Source organism: Polyodon spathula, chromosome 9 (assembly GCF_017654505.1).
Source record: "Polyodon spathula isolate WHYD16114869_AA chromosome 9, ASM1765450v1, whole genome shotgun sequence".
NCBI classification, from domain to species: domain Eukaryota; kingdom Metazoa; phylum Chordata; class Actinopteri; order Acipenseriformes; family Polyodontidae; genus Polyodon; species Polyodon spathula.
The window spans coordinates 48161176-48186263 of NC_054542.1; the positions used below are offsets into that span (position 1 = coordinate 48161176).

The following is a 25088-nucleotide window of genomic DNA, read 5'->3' on the forward strand; positions in this document are numbered from 1 at the left end:
TCAAGAAATATTAGATGGATCAATGGAAAAAGTAAAGAAGTCAGATGAAACCTGCTAAATAAATAAAGCTACGCTAACATATTGAATTACACACTGCTTTGTACTTTTCCAAATATTTATTAATTAGTCATTTAGCTGACGCTTTTATCCAAAGTGACTTACAGAGACTAGGGGGGTGAACTATGCATCACAACTGCTGCTGCAGAGTCACTTACAACATGGCCTTGGTTTTACATCTCATCCAAAGGACAGAGCACAAGGAGGTTAGTGACTTGCTCAGGGTCACACACAGTGAGTCAGTGGCTGAGCTGGGATTGAACTGGGAACCCCTTTCTTTACCCATTGGACCACCAAGCCTGCACAAACTGATATACATTGAAAATGTTTACATTTTGAAATCTTGCATGACATACTGTACTATTATGGCTTCCGGTAGACTTTTGCAATATTGTTTTGTAGTTTATTTGAGTACTGATACTAAATAAAATATTTTAATTATGTTCATGCAGTTCAAAAAAAAAAAAAAAAAGTCTAAATCCTAAAATTCTAGGTGATGCAAAACCGTTGGCCATACCTGGATTAATCTCACTGGAGAAGTCCTTCCCCCTTGAACCCTCTATGGAAGTTACAATAAAATGGTCAGGGCAGCTTGGCTATAGCTGCTGTTGTAAGAGAGATGAGGCTGTCTAGTTGGCTGGTGTATGCCTATGCATTTTAAGCCATCACGGTGGGTCACCTTGCTCAATAAAGCCCCTGCTTCTGTGCACTGTAGGTACTTGAGTTGATATACTGTCACTTTCCAGAGCATATGGGTTGCATAGCAAAATGGCGGATGGGATTGGGTTGTGGTTCTGTCCATCACAGTGAGATAAGTTTGGTAGTGGGGCTGCGGTAGGCAAAAAGGCAGCATGCCTCCAACAGGCAATGTTGTAACACAATGATCAGGAATGGCACCATGCATAACATTTTACATTGAGTGTCTCTAGGTTCGTTGTTATTACACTGTAGTAACAGTAATTATGCATATAGTTGTGCAGTTATAATGCGACAACATGATTAAATAAACAGTGAAATGTATTTTTTTAATTACACTGCATTTACACATGTGGTTGTGTAATTACAATGTATCTAAAATGTAACAACACATGCAATTGGAGTTTAATTACAGCAAAGTTTGAGATACCTGTAAAATGTAAATAGTTGTTCTTCTCACTGGAATTTTAGAGGAGGCTAAGTAGAGACAGGGTGATGACTCCTGGAGTTATTCAGCAAAACAGCTTAAACCACAGAGTCCCTCCTTTCCTAAATTAGCTCACGGAATTTGAGTACGATAATTATCAAGGAATATTCATGTATCCGTCCAGCGTAGCACCTTTCAGGCTTGTAATGTGGAGTCAGTGCCGAGCTGGGGGTGACGCTACACCTCATTGACAGTGTTAGGGCAGGTGTTTTTATCTGTTGTGTCCAATTCCTATAGCTGCTGTTAAGATGCACCTACTGTTTGTCTGAATGAAAAAAAAAAGAAAAAGAAAAAACAAATGCGAGACTTCCTGACTGCAGGCTGTCAGCAGGCTCCCACGAGCTAGCCTGCCCTTGCAGGAATGCAGACAGTACTCTTCACTCTGGCAGGGCACGAGAGGGCTCTATTCTGCTCTGCCTGCCAGCACCATGGCATGGGTTCATTGTTTGTTCAGCATCAGCTCAACATGTGTGAAGAGGAAAAGGAAGCTTGAGGCATATCTCAAGGGCTGGTGCAGCATTCGAAAGACCACGGTTTGTTTGGATCCATTTGCTACTGTTTAAGCAAGCTAAATTAAATGTATTTTTGGTAATGTGTTTAGGGGCGTGCTCGCCCAAACAGACAGTTCTTGAACATGTAATGATCATTGCTGCTCTTCCAACTTCAGTTCTCTTGCAACAAACACTGGCATTGCTGGCTGCATATGTAAAGAATAAGAATACGTATCTCTGTAATTATAGTGCATTATAGTGTAGGGACTATCAGCTGCAATGTTGTTCCTCTAGTTTCAGTCTGACAAAAAAGGTGACTTAGACTGTGCCATTTACACCCGTAGTACTGAGCAAGAGTTATATAGACAGTTTAATGTCTCACTTTCAGATATACAGGCCTCTGTTATTTGTACTTTTGTAATTCACTTTGCTATTGCAGTGTTTTTTGTAAAACAATCCTGGGTCTCTAGAAAGTACACAAGCATTTCTATATTACTAAGATAATAGCAAATGACAGCCTGGGGTTTGGTGAATTTAACTCTTCTTATCTACCTGGTCTTATTGGTCAGTGCCGTGAGCCAATGAAAATACAAATTCTGGGTTCCAGAAGCTGTTTTGTTTCTCCACAGCCACGCCCTTGGTTCGATAATGGTGTATTTTAGGTTGTGCCAGGAAGTTTACAATTCTTCCACAATAAGACATACGCTCCTGGAGGATCAAATGGGAAACACAGACCCACGTGGTAGCAAGGGCCAGCATTGCTCTTTATATGATTGACAGCAGCTCCGTGCGTTTTCTGGGAACATAACCAGTCCATTTTGGTGTGTGTGAATTTCATAAAGTACAGAAAGTATTTCTCAGTCCTGTGTCTTTTCATCTGGATTAGAAAAGTACAGAATGTATTTCTCAGTCCTGTGTCTTTTCATCCGGATTAGAAAAGTACAGAATGCATTTCTCAGTTCTGTGTCTTTTCATCCGGATCAGAAAAGTACAGAATGTATTTCTCAGTCCTGTGTCTTTTCATCCGGATTAGAAAAGTACAGAATGCATTTCTCAGTTCTGTGTCTTTTGATCCAGATTAGAAAAGTACAGAATGTATTTCTCAGTCCTGTTCATAAATATTAAAAACATTAGTTCATGTTTTTAACATTTATATAGTGCATTACAACACAGTACTTGACATCAATGATTACACAGAATTATCTCATATTTTTCTCAGTACAGCAGTTTAGATCAAAGCCATGTATTATTCCCTTGGAGATAAGCAGGAAAAGAGTTGTTTAAACTAAGTAGCAATACATAGTGTGTAGTTAGACCCACCACAGCCTATTTTTATTTGTATTAGATGACAGGCAATCAGAAGAGAACATGTATTTTATTTAACAGCTTCTTCTACTCAAATTGTCGCCTTTTTTTTTTTTTTTTTTTTTTTTTTTTTTTTTTTTTTTTTGAGGCCAGGACATGTACTAGGGTGAACAGCAATAACCACAAAAAAAACAAACAAACATGAAAACAAGAAGTCGTGGTAAAGCTGCAGAACTGAAAGCCCTTCTTATGAGGAGCGTGTTTTCTGTTCAGATAACCCTAGCTGGCCTGTCTAACAGAAACAATGTGTGCGCGTCAGGGTGCAGTCACTGGCAGCAGCACAGGAAATAAAGGATGCTGGCTGGCAGCAATGTGGACAAACCCCTCCTTAGACTGCCTGCCAAGAGGAAAGGTTCAGCTGTACTTTCAAACAGCAGAGCATCAGCTGACTGACCCACAGACAAGGCTCCTCCCTCGAGAGACCATTTCATAGGCTCAAAGCGTCATTAACACAGCTTCCTCTTTCCTTCTGCTTCTTCCAAGGACTTGCTAGACATTGAGTCCCAGTGAACCAGAGACACATGGTGCAAGGCTCTCAAAGGTCTTTATTAAAATCGCTGTTCGATTTTCAAAATAGAAACAAAAAATGCAGTAAAGTTACCAGCAACACATAACTTTTAATTGCTTAAATTGCTTTGAGAGTTTGGCCCTAGGTGTATTCAATACTGAATGCATTTGAAAGAAAATCTGTATTGGGAGGGGACTGGTTCCATTCCTTATGTCTATTGAAAATGATATGCAGTACATGATAAATGTAGCTGCTTGGGGCTCTTTAAAACATGAGATGACAAGTAAAGTCTCTTCCATTTATGAGTGAGAGTATGTGAGAGAGAATGGAGCTGTTCCTCAGAAACTCAAAAATAGTAAGAGAGGAGGTGATGGGTAAAGCGACCGTATGATTTCAGCAGTGTGGAGGTGGGTGAGAGGGTGGGCGGTCCCTATAGTTTTTATATAACAGATATCAAATTAAATGCAAACCCTAAACAGAAAAGAAAGAAACTATGCAAACAGCATCAAGTTACATAACCTATGTATTTTTTCCCCTAGCGAGGCTATAGCTAATTTTGGTAAGGGGTTGTTTTCAACTGAAGCTCTCAATAATGTGGCATCTAATCTGTCTGCTGACAGGCTGATGTGAAAAACAAGCTGTTGTTGGTTAAATAGAGTTCTCTCTGCTCAAAGAACACAAATCAACTGCGTTCATCTGGTTTGATTGCCTTATCCTGGCTTTGCTTTTACTAGAACATGTATTGCACCTGGGAGACTACCAATATTAAAATGAATATCAAGAAAATAAAACCTATATCTGCTTTGCTTTGTAATGTTGCATTTATTACTGTACGGATGAGTGACGCAAAGCTTCTGTCACGTTATGCATAGTGAATTTGACATAAGTAGGTGACTTGTTTTCTGTAAACCAAGCAACAATAACACTGATGTCACTGAAGTCAAAGTGTCTCTTGACATAGTCCTCCGAGTGGAGGATTTCTTTAAACATGAACATTGCTTGACATGCTCTTGTGTTTCCCTCTCTCCACATACAGCTTGCAAACAAGCTCTACAGTATTTATTCCATGTCATGTGACAGCATGCCCTGGTCTTGCTTATTATCTTCTGCCAGAGATGTAATGCTCTGTGAAGGGAATACAGCGGAGGCACTTGTGCTATGTGTCTGTCTGTCTGTGTGTGTGTGTGTGTGTGTGTGTGTGTGTGTCTGTGTGTGTGTGTGTGTGTGTGTGTCACACTTACAGGTGTGCAAAGCTGGAGAACTGCTTATCCAGAAACTTGCTATTAAAGGTATTGACCACAAGTTATTGAGATTGTTGTGTTCTGTGGATGTAGCGGGGTGTCTGTATAGCTGTTGCTCTATCTGTTTATATGTCACACTTACATGTGTGCATTCTTCTGGAGAATTGCCTATAAAATTGAGATTAAACATTTCATTACTGATTTTCCTTCTATAAGATTCTGCATTACTGCTGACATACATCCTGGTCAGCACCTCTAAATCATACTGATAGCTCTGATTTAGAATTCACAGCTGTGGCATAAATACTTGTTTTTGGTTGAGTATCGCTGACCACCTACTTTCTATATTCCATTTTTCTGTAAAGTCTTTCATGGAAAATGATGATGTAACCTATAAAGTAGCTACAGGCTTGAATAGCATAGTCAGTAGGTGAGGGGTGCATTTAAAAAAAAAACAAAAAAAAAAAAAAACAGTCAACTGAGGAAATGTACCAAGCGATGTACAGTATATGTCGCTTAGCAACTGAACTTACTCAATAATAAACAAAAGTGACATCTGACCTATCAACCTCTGAGTCACTGAGTGACCTCTGAAGGGTTAGTAGCTCAATCTTCATTGTTTCCTGTCCCGCCCAGTTAAGAACAGGCAGAATAACAACAACAGCACATCTTCCATTTATAGTGCATTTCATGCCGAGATGTCACTTTTTTTTGGACAAGCCCAATAAGTAACGTTAATGAATACAGACACACACACACACACACACACGTTTGTATTCCTATACTTGTGGGGACTTCTCATTGACTCTCACTATATTTTTATTTACTATTTCTAACTCCAGTCAGACAAAATTCCACACAGGTTGAAAGTCAACAACAAACTAAATATTTTGGCACTTTTAGATTTTTTTTAAAGGGCATTTTACAAAGTGGGGATGTCCCCACAACATCGTTTTTTTTTCAGGAGTTACTATCTTAGTGGGGACATTTTCTCAAATGTTGTCCCCACATTGATACCTGCAGCAATACCTGCACCCCCCCCCCCCCCCCCCCCCCCCCCCCCCCCCCCCCCCCCCCCCCCATTGTGCTCTTGCAATGAGTGGCAGTGGTGACTCAGCAGGAAGGCGTGCTGGCCCCTATACCACCGGCTGAGAGAAACTGAATCCTGTCCAATCAGCGTCCTCTGTGTGATCTGGGTTTGTGAGCATCAGTAAATAGGGTTTCAATTAAATGGCTATTAAAATGTAATTAACAGTATGTAAGCATGACTAATAATAATAATAATAATAATAAAAAAACCTAACGTAGATAGAGTATGTATTAAGTACATTAAAATGTGGTGTAATCACTTATTTCTGCCCGTTTGTGGTTAAATGCAATGGATTTGTACAGTAAAGAACTTCATATGAGAGTCCTTGTATGACAACCACCTCTCAACAAATCTACTTTTTATAAAATATGTAAATGCTTTGGTCTGTAGGGTATTGATATAATGTTCATGCATTTGATATTAATATTCCTGACTAATACACTACCTTAGCTTGAGACATGACCTTATTTGGATAGGTGTGGGTTATTAAAGTGGCTAATGAAAAATGTCCTCTGTTATGAAATGTATTAAAGGATTCAAATGTATTGTACTGTTTCTAATATAATTAAAATATCAGTGTTAGGATACTGAAATAAATAGTTTTTGTGCCCCTGTACTGTACCAGAATTAACAAGAATTCCCTTTTCAAATTCACCGAGCAATATCTACAACATGCTGGCTGCAAAGTTCTCAATCATGTGTGCTGCAGGCAGTCCAGAAAGCGATCTTCATAGAGGTTAATGACAAAAACAGTTCAATGATAACATCCAGGCGTCATGAAGTTCTTCACATGGGCTCTGACACGAACATGCACCCTTTAATTAAACAGGGGCTATAAAGAAGGGGTGGTGAAAGTGGAGTGAGTCGTGATACACAGAAACCGTGTGGAGTGGAAAGTGAACCCTGTGGAATGAGGGGAGCAGCCCACCTTCTGGGCATGCTTCTCAGTCTGTACCCACAGCAAACATGAACCTAACCAGGCTCCGGTGACTTTCTGCTTTGATGATGCATTGTTTCCATCCAGGGCCGTTTGCTTGTACTGTACTGTAATCCAGCCACATCAGACAACTGCAGATCACCTCAGGTTTGTATGTGCCTAGTTTTTGTAACTTTTGATTGGAAATGTTTGTTCTAGGGCAGGGTTTTTTTTGTTACTGTAATTCTCTCAGGTCCTACTTTCATGTTTTGACAGAACAGGGAACGCTGTCTTGAGAAATCCAATAGGCGATGTACTAGTGATGATGCCTGTTATTAGCATGTCAAACACTGTGGTGGATACAGAGAGTTGAATCACAATGTTCATTAATATGTTTTACCATAACTCATTGGTCTTTACTATGCTTCCCTATGCTTTACCATGCCTTCACTGTGCTTAATTAGTTTGCTATGATTTTACTCCCCCTTTGTAAGGGAAGGTAGCATGGATTTATGTTTCTAAAAGTCTCTAGAAAATCAATAATGCACTTGAAATATAACCGCATTGCGCTGTGACATTCCCCCAGTCACAGGACCAGCAAGCACTCCCCCTTAGCATTGTTTACGTGCTCTACATGGGATACATATTACAAAACTAAGACTTCTAACTTACATTACCGCAGGATTGCTTTCTTCATTATTTAAGTTTATTTAATATATAGATATATATATTATATATATATTATATATATATATAATATAATATATATATATATATAGAATTCAAGTTTTAGTATCTGCAACATTACAGAAGTACTGAAGTTTTGCCACGTACAGTATGCTATATAGGTGACATCACTGTTTTGTATTCATTACAATGACACCTAATTTAACCTTTGCCACCTGGTGGATATCAACTTCTACTCTACTGCCCACAATACATCACCCTGCTGTGCTCTGCTAAACCACCTGTTACAGCACAAGCACAGCATAAAACTCTGCCTACAGACTTCAATTTCAATTACTGCACCTCGCGAAATTCATTACCAGACGTATACATTGTGATGTCATTTAAACCCAGAACGTAGACTCCTGATTGGTCCTGCTTGGCTGAGTTTCTGTTAAAACAACAGCTTTGATAATTGTGAATTTGTTTTTAGTACTCGTGACTGGGCTGAGACCTCGCACTACACTCGCTCTTATTCACTCCACTTACTTGTACTACTGACTGAAGTTTCAATACAGTTAAACTGTGGTGGTTTAACTCATAGAGGCTGATAAGAGTACTTTACAATATATAAAGGGGCATGACAGCATTTCATTCTTCAGTTGTGTAATATAACCAAGCTGTCTTTCCTCTAACCAGAAGACATTCACCACAGCATGAATATTCAATGGCACGGATGTTGAGTCAGTACCATGAAGAAGTGCAATCCACTGCAAAGTATATTTTCCTCACCAGTTCTATGATGGTACAGCCCATAACAGCAATAACAGGCCGGCATGGCAAAGCTGCCATGTGCTCAGACTCCATAGCAATCCTGCTGGCATTTCACCCTGAAACACCTTTTATTGACAGGGTTACTGTCAGTGAAAAGTATACCCTAACCTGCATTTGATTTTTTATTCCATAAACCAGCTGACAATGTTAAAACACCCACTGGTTGCTTGTGCAGACTTCATCCACTCAAATATATATATTCAAATAGAAAATATGCATACTTTACATATAGAAAATCGACACAGTCAGATAAACACATTCTCAATAGTGAGACTGGTTTTGTGATGGTTCTGCTGTAGATGGGCCGTCTTTTAGGTCAGGCTGCAGTGTGCTTGGGTTATAGTAATCTACACAGCACATTGCACACACAGTGTTTCTGCTATGATCGTATACAGAGCAGTGCTTTATACAGAGGATGTAACCAAGGCTGCTCAGTCAGGGCGTGGTTAGATTTCTCTGTCAAAACCTCTGTGTGTACAAACAAGCATCGACATCAGTGTAATTTGACAGGCATACATGTTTTTTTCCTAACTGGTTGGCTCTATGTTTATAGAAAAAAAAATGGAAATGGGAAGTTATTTTGCTCATTTTCAGTGTCACTTTACATGAAGTGTTCCTAACTATGCTTGTACATATTGTTGTGTAGTTAAATGCAGCACAATGGAAAAGCACAAAATGAAAAAGATTGACCTTTGTTAGTGTCTTTTCTAATTGCACTGTATTTACATGTGCTTGTATATTTACAATGCAGTATTTACAATGCAAGTGCTGTGTAACCCCACTTGCAATGACAGTGTTATTACAGTGGAGTTATAGATTAAATATAAGAGTTATGGAGTTATAAGAGAACACTAGATTGGGGGGGGGGGCTGGCTATAGAATAGAATTCCCTCACACCTCAGGTCTGATGTCTGACCCCCCCCTCAAAGAGAGACGGACAATTGCTTCAAATTGTGTGCTAGGATATTTAGACAACCAAACCCAGGGCCTCCAGTGCTGAAGGGCACATATTGTCAGAGCTTAACACAGAACTAAATAATACAACCTGCAGTGTCCTCTGATTCCAGCCACTTCTCTTCATTTCATATGACTGATACTTGTACCAAACTTGTATCAAACCCCAGTGTAACAGCAATTAGAGCTGCTGCTGAGAAATAGAAAAGGGACAGGGATCAAGCTTTATGCAAGCACACATCAAGTATTTTTCAATTGTATATGTGTGAAGAGCACGTCATGTTGGTATTTGTATTCTTAATTCTTAATTATTGAGCTTGCTTATTATATGCTATAATTGCCATGTATAGAAATGACTGGAGAAGCGGGTATAACTATACACTTGATTAGGACTAGGAATTTGATACCTGCGACATGCTTTACTCCTCACCTTGTAACGGCATCAAGCTCTAGGGTGCCAGATAGTAATCAATGTCCTATCAAATTATTTAACTTAACCATATTACCAGGACCAGAAAACCCATCATCCTAATCAAGTCCTATATAATCAACCAGAGAAAAAGGGGACTATTAATTAATTGAATAACCAAACAAATTGACATCACACAATGCCTTCCATCCCAGACTGCATAGCAAACAGGAGCTGAAGTGACCTCCAGCGAGCCTTCCTCAACAAGCGAATTGTTCCCTTTTTATACGTAATTAGTTCTCTTTTAAACGGACAATATCGATATGTCATGTTTGCCACAACCTCTCTGGTCAATATAGACGGCACTGTCCCAGAATGCTTAATGTGCATATTTACTGATGCCTTTTCAGATTTAGCAGTACTCTTTTAATCATCATATCCCCTTTCATTCAGCTGCCACATTGTTTCCTAGCAGGTTCCTAATAAAGTGACCACACCCTGGTTAATGTCTAAAGCTGCAAACAGTGCACCTCCAGGAGTCTATCCAACCAATACTTTGGAAACAAACAGCAGCTGTTGCATGTTGAGTCAATGTGGGTCACACACAGTGTCTGCTCTTGAGCGTGTCAAACACTCTCCACCTAATCACTCACACTGACATAAACCAAAAAGGGTCTCTGTGAAATACTGTTTAAGAACCGAGCTTTCTGAACAGATCTACCTCACTGTCAAATCTCAGGTCCATGCGCTTTCTCTTTGTACACTAATTAAGCTGTAACAAGTTCATACTGTAGCTTTTGCAGTCAGCTCTGTCTCATACTGTAGCTTTTGCAGTTAGCTCTGTCTCATACTGTAGCTTTTGCAGTTAGCTCTGTCTCATACTGTAGCTTTTGCAGTCAGCTCTGTCTCATACTGTAGCGTTTGCGTTTAGCTCTGTCTCATACTGTAGCTTTTGCAGTTAGCTCTGTCTCATACTGTAGCTTTTGCAGTCAGCCCTGCCTCTCACTTCACTTCTCAATTCTCTTATAAGAGGTCACAAGCTGCATGCTCCTAAGGACTCACCTGCATGTTTACTAGAGCAGTAGCCTCTGCTTGCGCTCATGGTTTTGAGATTCCTGTTGGGGTTTCAACTCGATTTGCATTTTAAAACCACTTCTCTGCATTCTTTCTTCAATAACACTGTCCAGCTCCACTCTATTTACAGCTAACACTCATTCTTCACATGCTACTAATGGAAATGCTGGAATGGCTAGCTGGTGTTCAGTGTCCTTGATGTATCACATAACATACAGTGTATATATATATATATATATATATATATATATATATATATATATATATATATATATATATATATATATATATATATATATATATATAAAGAAAACATTTTAAAACTCTGCCATGGGATATTCTTAACCAAGCTTAAAGTCACAGACAAAAAAGAACAGTACCACACAAAACTAACCTTCAGCAGAACAGATGTTGTGCTGTAGGTTAGACGGCTGTGTTGAGAGCTTTCAGTTTGATTAAAGAAGATTTTGGTGTAGACAATGCAGTTAACTCTTTGCACCTGCATAGAAGAAGAAAAAACAAAAACTGCACCAGACTTTCTCTCCTTGTGATCCGAGTGCTGCAAAAACAACCCACAGTTGTTGCAACATCATGTTGGTTTTCAAACAGCAAGATTGAAATGTAAGGCAGCAGCACTTTGGAAACATCTGCCATCATCTCATGCCAGGGAGTATTTTCAAACAGACTGCTACTTCATTACAGAGATGAGTCTGTGTGTGTGTGTGTGTGTGTGTGTGTGTGTGTGTGTGTGTGTGTGTGTGTCTGTGTGTCTGTGTGTCTGCTCACTAATGTGACAACACAGTGCCTACTGAAACTAAACTCAAGGAAAGGAACAAAACAGGCAGCTGCAGTGAACTTGATCAAAAGGTCTTTAATAAAATATCAATATCCTACATATTCTATTTAACCCCTTCATCTTTACCCATAATCACAGTTGAATGTTCATGAACATTTTAAATCGTTATGCTTTCAAAGTGTGCAATATTGGGAAGAGGTTACTGTAATGCAGGGGGACCTGTGGGAGGTATCTGAACAATACAGACAGTTCCAGAGGTACCTGGTTAAAAGAAGATGGGATTGTTTGAAACCACTCAGTGTTGAAAAGAACCTCATGCCAGCCAGTAAGTATCGCATTTCAACATATGGCAACCATACATGGAAATACTGGCTTCTGTTTTAGTTGCTTTCTTGAATTGAAACCTTTGATCAGGCTGCAGGCTTTGAATTCTCGCAATGTGCAAGAGATCAACCCAGCGACTCACTGCAGGGAAATGAACAAACAGTGCTTCCACTGAGAAATAAAATCAAGTCTTGAGCAAAGATGCGTCCCTGCAGTCTGACCCAAGGCCAAGCTAGCAGCTTTAGCACATAGCCTTTAACAGGGGTTCAGCACAGTAGGGATCCACCTGCTCCATGACATGCCTACTGAGATATAACAAGTGCATTAACCACATTCCTGGCTGCCTTAGGTCCTTGTGCTTTTGAATAAGCAGAACTGGTTACTTTTTAAAATGTTCTGGAATTCCACTGAAACATTTATCTGAAGCTGCATGTACTCGAGAAATATCCCTTGTCAGCAAAAGTTGACTGCCTCATGTTGGGCCAAAAACCCCACCTATTCAGCATTGCAGGAGATTAGCAGAAGTAAATTGTTTTTGGAGGAACGCCTATAGGTTTATTTCCTGCTGCTGTGAAAGAGAAACAGTGCCATCTCTACATAAATGACTAAATAGTGCCATCTAGTGGGTAAACAATGACATGGCAACAAGACCATGAGAACTGCACTAGCAAGCAATCCACTTTCCTCATTTTTGCAATCATAGTAGAATGCCCCATTCCATGTAGAAATGATGAAAGGACAGATGTTTGATGTACAGTATGCTAATGATAACAGCCATATGTCTTAACAGCTTCTAAATGAAATTGTCTACGGTGACTAACTTTACCCAACTCTCATGACAATCCAACAGTTCAAGATGTTTACAGAATATAAATCGAATCTTGAGGATATGGACTCAGAGGCTGCAGTTAATTGGCAATATTATTGTTCCACTCCTTGGGGTTCCAGACGGCTGGCTTCACTTCATTGATCTAAAACCATTTATGTTATGTAACTGTAGGGGAGGACAATGCAATGGAAATTCAGCTGGAGTCTGCCCAATAAAGCGAACAGGTGTCTACACCATGTTAACAGCATAACAACTGCAACTAACTGATAACCTGCGTGACTATTCTTTCAGTGAGGCCAGGGATGGAGTGCGCATGGACCTATCCCTCCCCCCCTCTGACAGGACACTCCCCCAGGGCAAGGCTGAGTGGTGACACTGTATGGACGATCACACCCCGTGGATTCCCGTGGATGAACAGACCTAACTGAACAGTGCTGTTTATATCCAGCACCCTTAAAGTGCTTCTGAATTTGTAACGATTACATGTACGGATAGAAGGAGTAAAACAATCTGAATGCAATCTCTTTAGAAATATCCACGATGTTAGGAAAAAAGCATGAACGGCTTTTCTTATCATTCAAATGCAAAATGTCCAGGTAGTCAAATTTCCTCCCACCCTGCCAAACAATATACAAGAGGCTGATTTACATAGCATTTTCAGCGTGTCTTTAGATTTACAATAAAAAAGGAAAGGTTTAAACTCTTTCCCATTTAATGTCATTTAACACTGTCCATTCAAAGATTTAGTTAAATGACTGCACAAAGTGAAACGTTCACAAAATGCCTTTGTGAACGTTCCTCTTACCATGAAATAATGCCGAACACCTTCTAGTCATTGTGATGCAAAGCAGGTATGAGGTGCGATGAAAGTACTCGACAGTGCAGGCTGTGCTGGGAAAGCGGATCCTCATTGTCCACCCTCCATACCCAATGTGGTGTGTGAGCACCATAGACAGTAATACTGGCCTGGCATCGATTGTGAATACTGAGTGTGTCAATGGGTGCAGTATTGGACAGTATTCATAAAGCATGGGCGTGCTGCTACATGCATAGGGCATTACTGAATCTACTTGCACTGCAGTGTTTTATCAGACAGGGCATGTCCACGGACTGAAGGAGCATCCTAAACCAAGCAGGCTTTGTGTTTGAGCAGAGCATTCACTGCATCTTCATCTGGGACCCCTCCCTAACCCTAAAACCAGCAGGTCTTGTGTTTGTACAGAGCACTCACTACATCTTCATTTAAAGGGAAAACAATGCACATATCTGAAATGAAAAGTGAATTCATATCTGAAGCGAGCTGTATCCAAACCGAAGGAACTATTTTAATGGTGAACTGGTCAAAACATTTTCTTTGAAAATGATACTAATGATGAGAAGGACTGAACAATTCAAATGTTTTACAACATCAGATATTTATTATTCACTTCTTTGTTAGAATTACATTTTTGCTGTTAGAAAAACACTCAAAAGGAAATTATGCTGAGAGAATGTTTAATAAGAGACTTTCTTAAGACTCAACTAAATAAAACTGATTATATTTGACTCAAAATCAACCTTTATGCCATAAATTCACTTATTGTCATGAGAAATATATTTTTACACCCATACTGCTGTGCCACAGACCACGGTTAGCAGTGATCTTGAATTACTACTAGAATTCCAATGTGCTGTATCATGCTATTTATTTTAGCAACTCTTACATTGTTTGCAACTACTGGTGAAAAAGGTTGCAAAAAGGTTTTAGCAACCTGCTACATACTCCCATGGAGTTTCTAACACATGATGCTAACATTTATCAATATGAACCCAAACACACAATCAAAAACGGGCAATCATTTTCATATGAGTGCTCAATTACAAAAAAGCAAGGTTGGCAGCAAATGCATACAAATCAAGTAAAAATCATCAGGATGAACTGCATTAGACTACTGTACTTAACAGCACATTTAGTCATGCAGTCAATTGCAATGTAAACAGTAACATGCTATGATAAAGGCTGACATGGAAGTGAAAGTTATTAAAAACACATCAGTATAATCTGCTAGGCAACAAAATACACAAACAGTAGAGTGGTTGCTGTCCTTCATTTTTTCTACAAGTACAAATCACCCTAATGCATTATTGACAGCCCAAAACCCATGCATGTCTCACATGATGGTAATGGATATCAGTTATGAAAGCTGTAGTGGTACTATTCAAACTGGTCACAGTTAACGTGCATATAGAATATACTGTCACTCTAGTCCAAGAGAAATGAAATTGTAAATCATATCTAGCAGTTACATACCCCTGTCACAGTCATTACGAGAGTGTCAGCCCATGGCCATGTGCATATATTCCTGTCAGGGCTTGTGCGATTATGAGGAGTAAGAGTTGAGGTAGTGAATGCATGAAAGAACAAGTCTGCTCTCCTCGTGCATTCTGTAATGACCAAACATGGTTTTAGTTCCCCCTGCTGTCCTTTCACTGTCAGTGCAACTGTAAAGTGCCTTTGTAGAACATGAACCTGCAAAAAACAAACTAGAATACAACATAATGGAATTAGAGAATAGTAATGTGATATGTAATCCAATTTTAATAATGCAATCTTTTTCTAAAAAATAATAATAAAAAAGAACTTCAGTCACTGTCTCATTGTACTTTATAATGCAATTATGTTTTTTGGATAAGTTACAGTATGGCAGGGTAACTTCTCGAAGCCCATAGAGTTCACACAAACTGTTTTAAAAGTAATACAATTAAATAAAACATTTGTGACTGAAGGGCATATACATGAAAACAAAATAAACAGAATTATTGCACTCATTTAGATTACTGAACTAATTTTTTTAATCTTCAGCATGTTACAAATAACTCTAGGCTCACCAGTTGAGTCCAGGGATAGAGTCATGAACACCAAATACTTGAATCGTTCAGGTACTGTGTGATTATTAAGAGATTATGAGTACCCTCTGTATGTACATGCACGGTTTTTAATAAGTTCTAGAAATCCTGGATACAGTATTTAAGAATATATAATAAATACAAATAAAGGGATCTCTCTCTGCCTGAAGATCACAGCAATTCAACTGAAGTCACACAACTGGCAGAAAGAGAGGTGATTAAACAAGCCCACAATGTCAAGGGTCAGTCTGACACCAGCCTCCAGCTACATCACAGTCACTGTGGAAAAACTAAAAAAACACAGAAAAGAGAAGCAAGACCCTGCTGTGCTCGCCTCTCCCACCGCACAGTAACACCATGTGCAGTCCAGTGTAGTTACTTCCCTAGAAGTCAGAGGTTTAGCTTGGATGTGAAACCACATCCCTGTTGTGAGTCACGCAGCCTCTAACACTGACGTTGTTTTGGTTTTTCTTCTAACATTTGGAAGAAGTGAGGAACAGCGTTAAGAATCAATGATTCCTTACCTGGGGAGGTGAAATATTTCTATTTTTCTTTCTGTTCCTTAATCGATATGAAACCGATCTGCGTCCCAAAGTTGTTTCTATCTCGGACGTGGGAGAAAAACTTGTCAGCGTGACAAGCAGTGCACAAGCCGAGGTTGTGAGATTCACTGGACCCAGAGTCGTCTTGAATATTGTGAGGAAGAACCCCTCCTCTTTCAAGCAGAATCCTAAACAAACAACAGCGTGATTCTATTCAAGCAGCCATGTGGTGCCAGCACACCATACTGCTGACCTTACAAAATGACATACAATTCCATGTGCGTGGGAAGAAAAACAAAAAGCATACTTATACACAATTAATGTACATTTATTAGATTTTTGGTAGCTGTACTGCAATAACACATGGCAAGGCATTCAAACTGATATGGTCCAATATCTGCACATGTAGGGGTGCAGACCACTCCAGGCACACGGTAGTGTCCAAATGAATACATTAATTGGTTTTTTTAATACAAACTTGATCTGGAGCAATAGCATACAAAAATGTTCACCTGGAGGTAAAACCACATTAGTTTAGATCAGCCATGACCAGTACAATGTTAATTAGCTCATTTTCAACTTTACCAAATGAATGAATATATGCATGTATCATTACCTGGTAGCCAGCCTTATGTCAACATAAGGTTTAGCAGAATCCATTTCTCTAACACACTTCGGGTTGATCTCATGAAATTCGATGGCTGATTTTTGGTCCAGTGTAAAGCAACAGGATCCCACTGAAGGACCTACCGCGACCACAATGTCTTTCACATCACACCCATACTCTGAAACCAAGGCATTCACTGTAGCCATGGCAACACCCAGAAGGGTGCCTTTCCATCCTGGAAACCCACACCCCCCGAAAAGCAAAATCACATTAAGGTTTCTGCTATTACATTTTATATAATATAAAAAAGTTATGCTTTAAATATATATATATATATATATATCTATATCTATATATATATATATATATATATATATATATATATATATATATATATATATATATATATTCAAACTTTGCAACTTGAACAAAAGCTTAGTACATGTGACCATTTTTGTTACCATGGTAAATGTTACCAGTAAACAGTTATCAGTACATTTATATTAATGTCGCCATTCTTTTCTATTCACTTACTGTGCTTTAACTTTGCTAGCTTTGGGATGTTAAGACCCCTAATGGAATGAGATGTCTGTAAGAGATGCCACTTTCTAGGTCATGCACAAGCTTATCTAAAAAAGGATATGAGTGGACTTGCAAACTACTGTACTGTATCTAATGTCTTATTTTCAGACAAGGTATTATTGCATTAATATGCCACTGTCTCAGGTCACCTGCATGAGCGGCACCAATGGCTTTTTGCACGGGATCAGCGAAGAGGAGAGGCATGCAGTCCGCTCCCGGGGCCACAAGAGTAACCCCACTCTGATTAGTCACTATTCCATCATAGCTCTCAGGTTCCCTTCTCCCCATAATCCACACATCACTGCCATGATCCACCTACAAGTTAAAATACAAAGCCATGCTCCCATTCCAATGTTCAAACTGCCATTATATTCACGCCGGACCTCCTGAGCAAGACTGCGGCTTAATGCAGCCAACTTAGCCAAAGCTACTTTGGGTGATCCATGTGTTTCACAGGAATCGTGTGAGGGGTCACTGTTTATTCAATGGGTTAACGCTACCCTTGTTATATACTGTACCTGGACACGGCGGTAGCTTTCCTGGTCAAAGCCTGCCTTTTGGGATAATCGCCGTATATTTTCTGCAACGACAGCTTTGGGATCCCTGCGACTGGAGCTGCTAAAGAGGTTCAGGGAGCTCAGGGTGGGTGTGTACGAGATCCCTCCTGTGCGTGTCGTGAAGCCATGTAAAAAACAGACGTCTGCGGAACAGAAACCGTGAGAAACATCTTGATGACGAGCTGATCAATCGTACTGTAAATTAAACCCAGATGACTTCAACAAATTCTAAAGTCTTTGTGAATAGGAAGGGAATTTTAAATGATCCTAGAAAACCATGTCACTGAGACTTAATACAGTCAAACAAAACTTACAACAGAAGCCATCAAAGATAATCCTCATAAGACCGTGAATTTGTGTCTATTGGGCCTACCGATTTCCACAGTCTGTAGAATATGAGGGCGCGGGTATGTTGTATGATTCAGATGCTGTTAAAAGTGAATTGGCATTGGAAATCTGGGACTGATGGGTGGAACAGAGTAGTACTTGTTTTAACAAGAACCAACTAAACTAAAGAAAACACCTACTACACCATGACAGAAGAAATCATATCATCACTCCTGCGTGAGACACTGAAGCTGTTACTGTGATTCATCTGCCTGCATCAAATGTACTGTTATACCTGAGATGTGCAAGCGCTGGTGGATACATTGGGAAATGAAACCTGGATAATTCTCTCTCATTCTTTTTATCTAACCAGTAAACCAAGACAACACTCTAGTGTTTATTAAGGGTGCATTTACAGTATTACATTGAATTAAATAAGGACATACCAATTAAAGACGAATGCAGAACTGTGATGTCTCCTCTGAGGCTGGGTAATTGTCCTAGGAATGTGCTGACCTCTCTTTTGATCTGTTCAAGTTGTTGGCCTGCCAGAGTCTCCCCATCTCTGCAATGTCCTGGCCCTGGTGATTCTATGTGCATGCTCTCAGGCTCATCTGGCAGGACTTCAAACTCAAACTGGTAGACTGCAGTGAACAGCAGATCTAAATAGGCCTCCAATATGGCTTTCCTCGGAGTGGGTGCAATGATCTTAACAGTGCTCAGGTTGAGTTCATCAATTTCTCTCTTAAAGCGATAGAAAGCAGCAGCCATACTAGGCTCAGCCACTGTTTCAATGACTTCTTTGAGGGCACCAAACTTTTCAAGCACATTGATAATGGCATTTTGTGCACTGTTGCTCGTACTTTTAGGACTTTGCTGTTTGCACATTATAAACACGTGTTTTGGTTTTTTAGTAGCGTAGTTTCTTATGATCGCTTCTCTTAGCCATGTCACCTGACTGTCAGTCAGCAATTGTCCATGGAAAAGATCAATAATCACAGCCTCCGTCATATTGCTACTGAAAATGCATGTAAAATATCTGAAGAATACACTGTAAAGAAAAAATAAAAGTTTATCCAGCAAAATGTTTAATTCAAGAAGCTCAATAATGGTTTCAGGGGCAAAAATGATTTACTGTGCATACCAGGGACAGAAAAAAATAACTCCCAGACCTAAAACCTCATTATTTCTAGTCATACTAGACACGCTGGTTGTCACCTGGTGGCCGTAAACAGTCCAGGTTTTTGCTTTAACCAGAAGTCTACAAAACGACAGTATGAAAAGCACAGTCTGGACTGTTCAGATCCACCAGGAACTGCAGATCATATAACTAAATCAGATACATGCAGAAGTCAACGCATTGTCATGTGACTACTAGCAAATACACAAGTACGGCTCCGTGTTCAGCGGGACAGTCTGGGGCAGTTCAGACTTTTCAACTCACAACCCAATGCATTCTGGTAAGTGTAGTCCTGTTTCTCTTAAAGGAAAGAAGGGTACCTGAGACAGGTAAAATGTACCAGAATGCATTGGGTTGCGAGTTGAAAAACCTGAACTATCCCTAACTGTCCCGCTGAACACGGAGCCATAGGTACACCTTAATACAGTACATACCTGCAGACTTATTCTGCAATCACATCTACATATAACGGCCGAACAGTAATACGTTTTCTGCCGAATTCGCTTCAATATCGCATAATTTAAAGAAGTAACTATAAGCCAATCATTACGACTGGCAGAAGATCGTGTTTCAGAATACATTATTTAAAGTGCCACTATGTCACTCTGGTAGGCTACTTTACCGCGCAGCACACAGAAATGACTGTGCTTAAACACCCTTTTACCTCCTCAATTCAACAGATGTGCTACTTACCTTTACAGAAAGCAGTAATGGACACTGTCTACTAAACTTTGCAAGGAAACCTGCGCCTCTGTTTTATAACAATTTGCGTATGACTCCTCACGTCAAAACGGAAGGTGTTCTGAACTGCAGTACTTCCTTTTTAGATCTGAATCAAACTTTGCAAGAATACAGGCTGTAATAACCACGAACACACCTGAAAGAACATTAAACCACTTGTATATGTATAAAGTAATATTAATGCTGTATATGATCATAGGAAAACCACATGCAATCGTAATGCCATTCTCTAGAAGTTGTTCTTTTCAAGTATTGAGAAAATGGATTGACAAATGAATGGCACTTGTAGCAATATTTGGTGATATGTGATCAACCAATCTATTTAACAATGTTTTATTTGCATGTATTTTAAACGCTGATGTAAAACATATAGTTTTGCATATTTCTTTTTGGGGAGGTCTACAATCTATGTCGTAATGTAATTAAATTGACGTGAAAACCTATACCATTCCTAAAAATGCACATTTTGAAGCTCAACAAAACATTCAGTCCTTTTGGATTGAACCTATTATTTAACAAACATAACAAACATTATTATTATTATTATTATTATTATTATTATTATTATTATTATTATTATTATTATTATTATTAGTCGTAGTAGTAGTATTATACTAGACTAATAATAATAATAATAATAATAATAATAATAATAATAATAATAATAATAATAATAATAATAATAATTGTTTAATTTTAGGAAAGCAAGTAAGTAAGTTTTGCAAGACATACTGCTCACTCTGAAGTCATAATTCTAGTACACTTGAGTGCTGATTTGCATACATAACTGTAGATGCACGCTCTTGCCAGCGGAACTTTGGAGGTCGGGATTTGGGTTACCCGACAGAAAATTGTAGTGGGACGATTTTAAGTTGCGGCCAGAACCAGATGTTTGGGTGAAGTGTGGCTGCTGTGTAATTTTTGGTTGCACAATTAAAGGATATGTCGGGACTGTCCGAAAAGGAGACAGAGGGCTGTAAAGAGATACTAAACTCTCTGTCGAAGGCGGAGTTGTTTGCTCTGAAAGATACCGTGACAAATAGGATGATTACAGTCGAGAGTGTGAAAGGTTGGTCAGGCATAACTCGTCAAGAAAACCCGAGAAAGAATTGAGTGGAATACCCACGGTATTGTGTCAGTTTGTTTGGCTTCCACATTTAGAAGCATTTGCGTTGTATTAACTGTCATCCAGGGCATTAGTCTAGCTTGCGATTTTAATAATACTTTCTTACAGATCTCTACTTCAGGCTTAGCTCAGCTTGTCATTCTCTAAGTTACTGTACTGCTTAGTTTTGTTTCCTCTCTGTTCTTCTACCCTGATTTATAGCATAGATAAAGCGAATATATTTATATCGTCGTCATAACATCTGAATTGAAAAACTCAAGTCTAACAACTGTTCTGTATGCTCCAGAATGAGAAACAGTTGTATCTCAAGGAAACAAAACTATGACATCTAACAGAGGGGCGTTACGGTTTACCTTGATGTGTTTATCAGCGTGTGTGTGTGTGTATATATATATATATATATATATATATATATATATATATATATATATATATATATATATATATATATATATATAACATTACTGTTGCAATGCTGGTTCCAGGGATCAACCACAGTGCTACCTCCCTAGCGCATCAGTCTGGACTGAGCGTACACAAAGAGCACAGCATTTCTTCTGTCTGTTTCTGAGTTCAAGGCAGAGGTTAAAGTCCAAGGTCAGGACATCAATAAGACTCCATTGCATATCAGTTTGAGCCATTCCATGTTTTATCTCAAGCCTAATAATTTGACACCTGTACTTGTTACCTAGTAAAATCTGGAATGGCTCAAAGTGCTATGAAATGGAAGCATTATTTCCATCGCTGCCATTATTGCTAATGGTTTTCATGCTTGTGCTTTTTAGAAGCAGTGCAGGCCATCATAAGTTACAGCCAATGTGCAGAGGAATTGTTGAAACGCAAGAAGGTGCACAAAGAGATAATTTTCACATACCTGGTTGACCAAGGAGTCGTCATTCCTCCAAATGCGGAAAAGCACATGCTTGTTAAGAAGGCACTGGATTATTGGAAGACCCCAAAGCCCATCGTGGAGGTATGTTACATTGAGGTTAACTGTACTGGCACACTGCATTTGAAATGTATGCAAAGAACTGCAGCAGACTCTTTGGCGTTTTCCTTTTGGAATATATTATTATTATTATTATTATTATTATTATTATTAATAATAATATCATATTAATTATAGTAATAATAGTTATATGTATATTTTCTATAAATATTTAGCCAGTTTCCATGCTCTGGTACTCCAAAGGTTTCGAGTCAGTACCATAAAACAATTTTCCATTGTGAAAGGTAACTACTGAAGGTGTATCGGTCCACATAGCCAAAAATTCGTTATCAGACAATAGTCTATAATCAGTTTCTTAAACCAGTCAATTCGACTGATTGACTATATATATATATATATAATATATAGATTATATATAATTATATATATATATATATATATATATTATATATAATATATCCGTTATACTTGATTCATTTTAAGATCAGCTGGATAATACTTGTATATCAGGCTTTGGCAGTAACATGTTTATTTCTTCTTTTTGTTAAACGCTGCCACCTAGTGGCCCCTCATTAAAATGTTTCCTGTGAAATAAATGGACAAAGAAAACTTGGAATGTTTTGGCTTTTGTGCGAAAGGAAATAAAACACATTAAACAAATTGTCTAAACTGGTCAAATTACGTATCCAATTTTTTTTTTAAATTTGTGTTATTATTTTGATTTTTTTTAAACAGATTTAGCTATAGTTCAAGCTGTAAGCGTTGATGTAGTTGTAATTATTTTACTTCCTTCTCCTATAAAACCTGTTTTTCCAGTCTGGATAGCCCTGGCAAACCATTTCATCGAAGCAGTTTATACGCTTTGAAGTGCATAAGGTAGTATAGATAATATAGGTTGTACAGAGCTTTAGATATTCTAGAATATTGTATGTGATGTGACCCCCTGCCCCCATAGAGATTATTTGATGTCGTGCTCTTGAGCACTTTCACAGCTGCATGGCCAGAAAATCTCAGTTGTTTTAACAGTTAAACACTTGAGGCTATTGATCAATTATATTATCCCTCTTTTTCAAGAGCTTCCCAAGCTGTTCTGTATCCAAATACCAACTGGTGAGATATGTCCCTTCAGGTGGATTCAATGCATCCTAACTAAGGCGTGATTTTTACCCCCAAATGGAATTTATTTGATCTTTGTGTACATCATTTACCATTGATAAGGAGGCTTTGTGTAAAAACAGTAAGTTATTTATATCAAGTATTTTAAAATGTAAAGCTTCTGTTGAATTGTGTGTGTTGGAGTGATTCAAATCAGAACCCCCATTGGAAATACCTTGTTATTGTGTGTTAGTTTGTATTTATTTATCTTTTAACAATCACTTTGGTCTTGTGTCCCTGGCTGGAATCACTTTTTACTTTATTATTTTAATGTCATAGTGACCTTTTACCTGCAAATCACAATGCATAACCCCAGGCTGCCAACTGATGACAAGCCACAGACAAAGAAAAAAAGCTGTCTCCTTTGTAAATATTTGTTTCAGATTGCACATTAATTCACACGGTGGAGTATTAAAATGCTATGATTATAGCACGGTGTATACACTGGTAGCCAAAACAGCAGTAGAATGTATTCAAAGGGGTAATAGCTATAGCATAGTAAATAACTAGTAACCCTCTTATCTTCTGTTTAATGTATATGCTAGGTGAGAAAACCAGTGGCAGAAGTTGAAACAGACAATGAAGTACACAAAGAGGGAGGGAACTCCAAGAGCTGCGATTACCAGGTTTTAGGGGAGGAGTTTTGCAAGTGGTTCTATCAGATCCTCAACTCCCAGAATGCTTCACTGGAGCTGGTGCCACAAGAGTGGGGCCCCCAGCACTTCTGGGAGGACGCCAAACTCAAGTTCTGCTACAGCACCTCAGAGCAGCAGTCTGAGGAGTACCAGGGGGCAGAGCTGGTCAGCCTACGCCTTCTTGCACTTGTAAGAGATGAGCTGCTCTTCTTTAACCCCAACCTGGATGCAAACGGGCTGAAATGTGTGTCCTCTCCCCACGGACTGGTGGTGGTGGCAGTAGCCGGAACCATTCACAGGAACACTGCCTGTTTGGGCATTTTTGAACAGGTCTTTGGTCTTATCCGCGCTGCAATTGGAAACAACAGCTGGAAAATAAAGTTTGTGAACTTAAATATCACAGGGCAAAATGCTGTGGAAGATGGGGAGGCTGAGCACCACCCACTGCCTACGTTAACATACCAGTCCAGCGAACTACAGGGCTTCTACGGTTGACCATGTCCACAGTCCCCCCCCCCCCCCCCCCGAGAATGGCTGCCAAAATATGTTGGCTATATATTGCAGCATAGGGGGAAAGTAAATGTTACATACTGTTCATGCAGGCTTTGTTTAAAGGCATTACTCATTTATGTTACAGAGTAGAAGTTATGAAATAAAACTTGCATGTGTTTTGGAACTTTCACTAAGATCAGGTTCTTTGTTATCCAGTATTTTGTCATTGCATTGACTGAGGAACTCCAGCATGTTGCTGTTAAACACATGGAAATGATCAGTTTTAATGTGGTCAGGCTGAGTTGATCTAAATACATGGTCTTTCTCTGGTAAGTTTGTTTTTTCACAATTCACTCCTAGCTTTAAACACTGGAAACCATTTTTTTGTCTCCCATCCAAACCCAGTGAGACTCCTGAAGAGATCATCCGCAACTTCCAGACCACTATGTGACCACCAGGGGGATTCTGTGTGACCACAAAAGACCCCCATAGACACTTACTAGCCAGTCTCTTAATTCATTTTTCTAAAGTCTAGTTTAACCTGGTAGGATAAAAATAAAAGGTAATGACTT

General features: G+C 39.0%; 2 protein-coding genes across 2 annotated transcripts; one reads left to right on the plus strand and one right to left on the minus strand.

The window, feature by feature from the left end:
* Positions 1-14191: 14191 nt before the first annotated feature.
* Positions 14192-20195, minus strand: lacc1 (laccase (multicopper oxidoreductase) domain containing 1). The gene is made up of 7 exons (XM_041259832.1): positions 20112-20195; positions 18685-19289; positions 17873-18054; positions 17504-17669; positions 16782-17007; positions 16148-16353; positions 14192-15260 (listed from the first exon to the last, which is right to left on the minus strand). The coding sequence occupies exons 2-6, from the start codon at positions 19247-19249 to the stop codon at positions 16167-16169; spliced, it is 1326 nt and encodes a 441-aa protein (XP_041115766.1). The 5' UTR covers positions 19250-19289; positions 20112-20195; the 3' UTR covers positions 14192-15260; positions 16148-16166.
* An 829-nt stretch (positions 20196-21024) lies between these two features.
* LOC121320974 (uncharacterized protein C3orf38-like) lies at positions 21025-24849 on the plus strand. Its single transcript, XM_041259833.1, has 3 exons — positions 21025-21228; positions 22071-22258; positions 23935-24849. The coding sequence occupies exons 1-3, from the start codon at positions 21102-21104 to the stop codon at positions 24517-24519; spliced, it is 900 nt and encodes a 299-aa protein (XP_041115767.1). The 5' UTR covers positions 21025-21101; the 3' UTR covers positions 24520-24849.
* Positions 24850-25088: the final 239 nt, after the last annotated feature.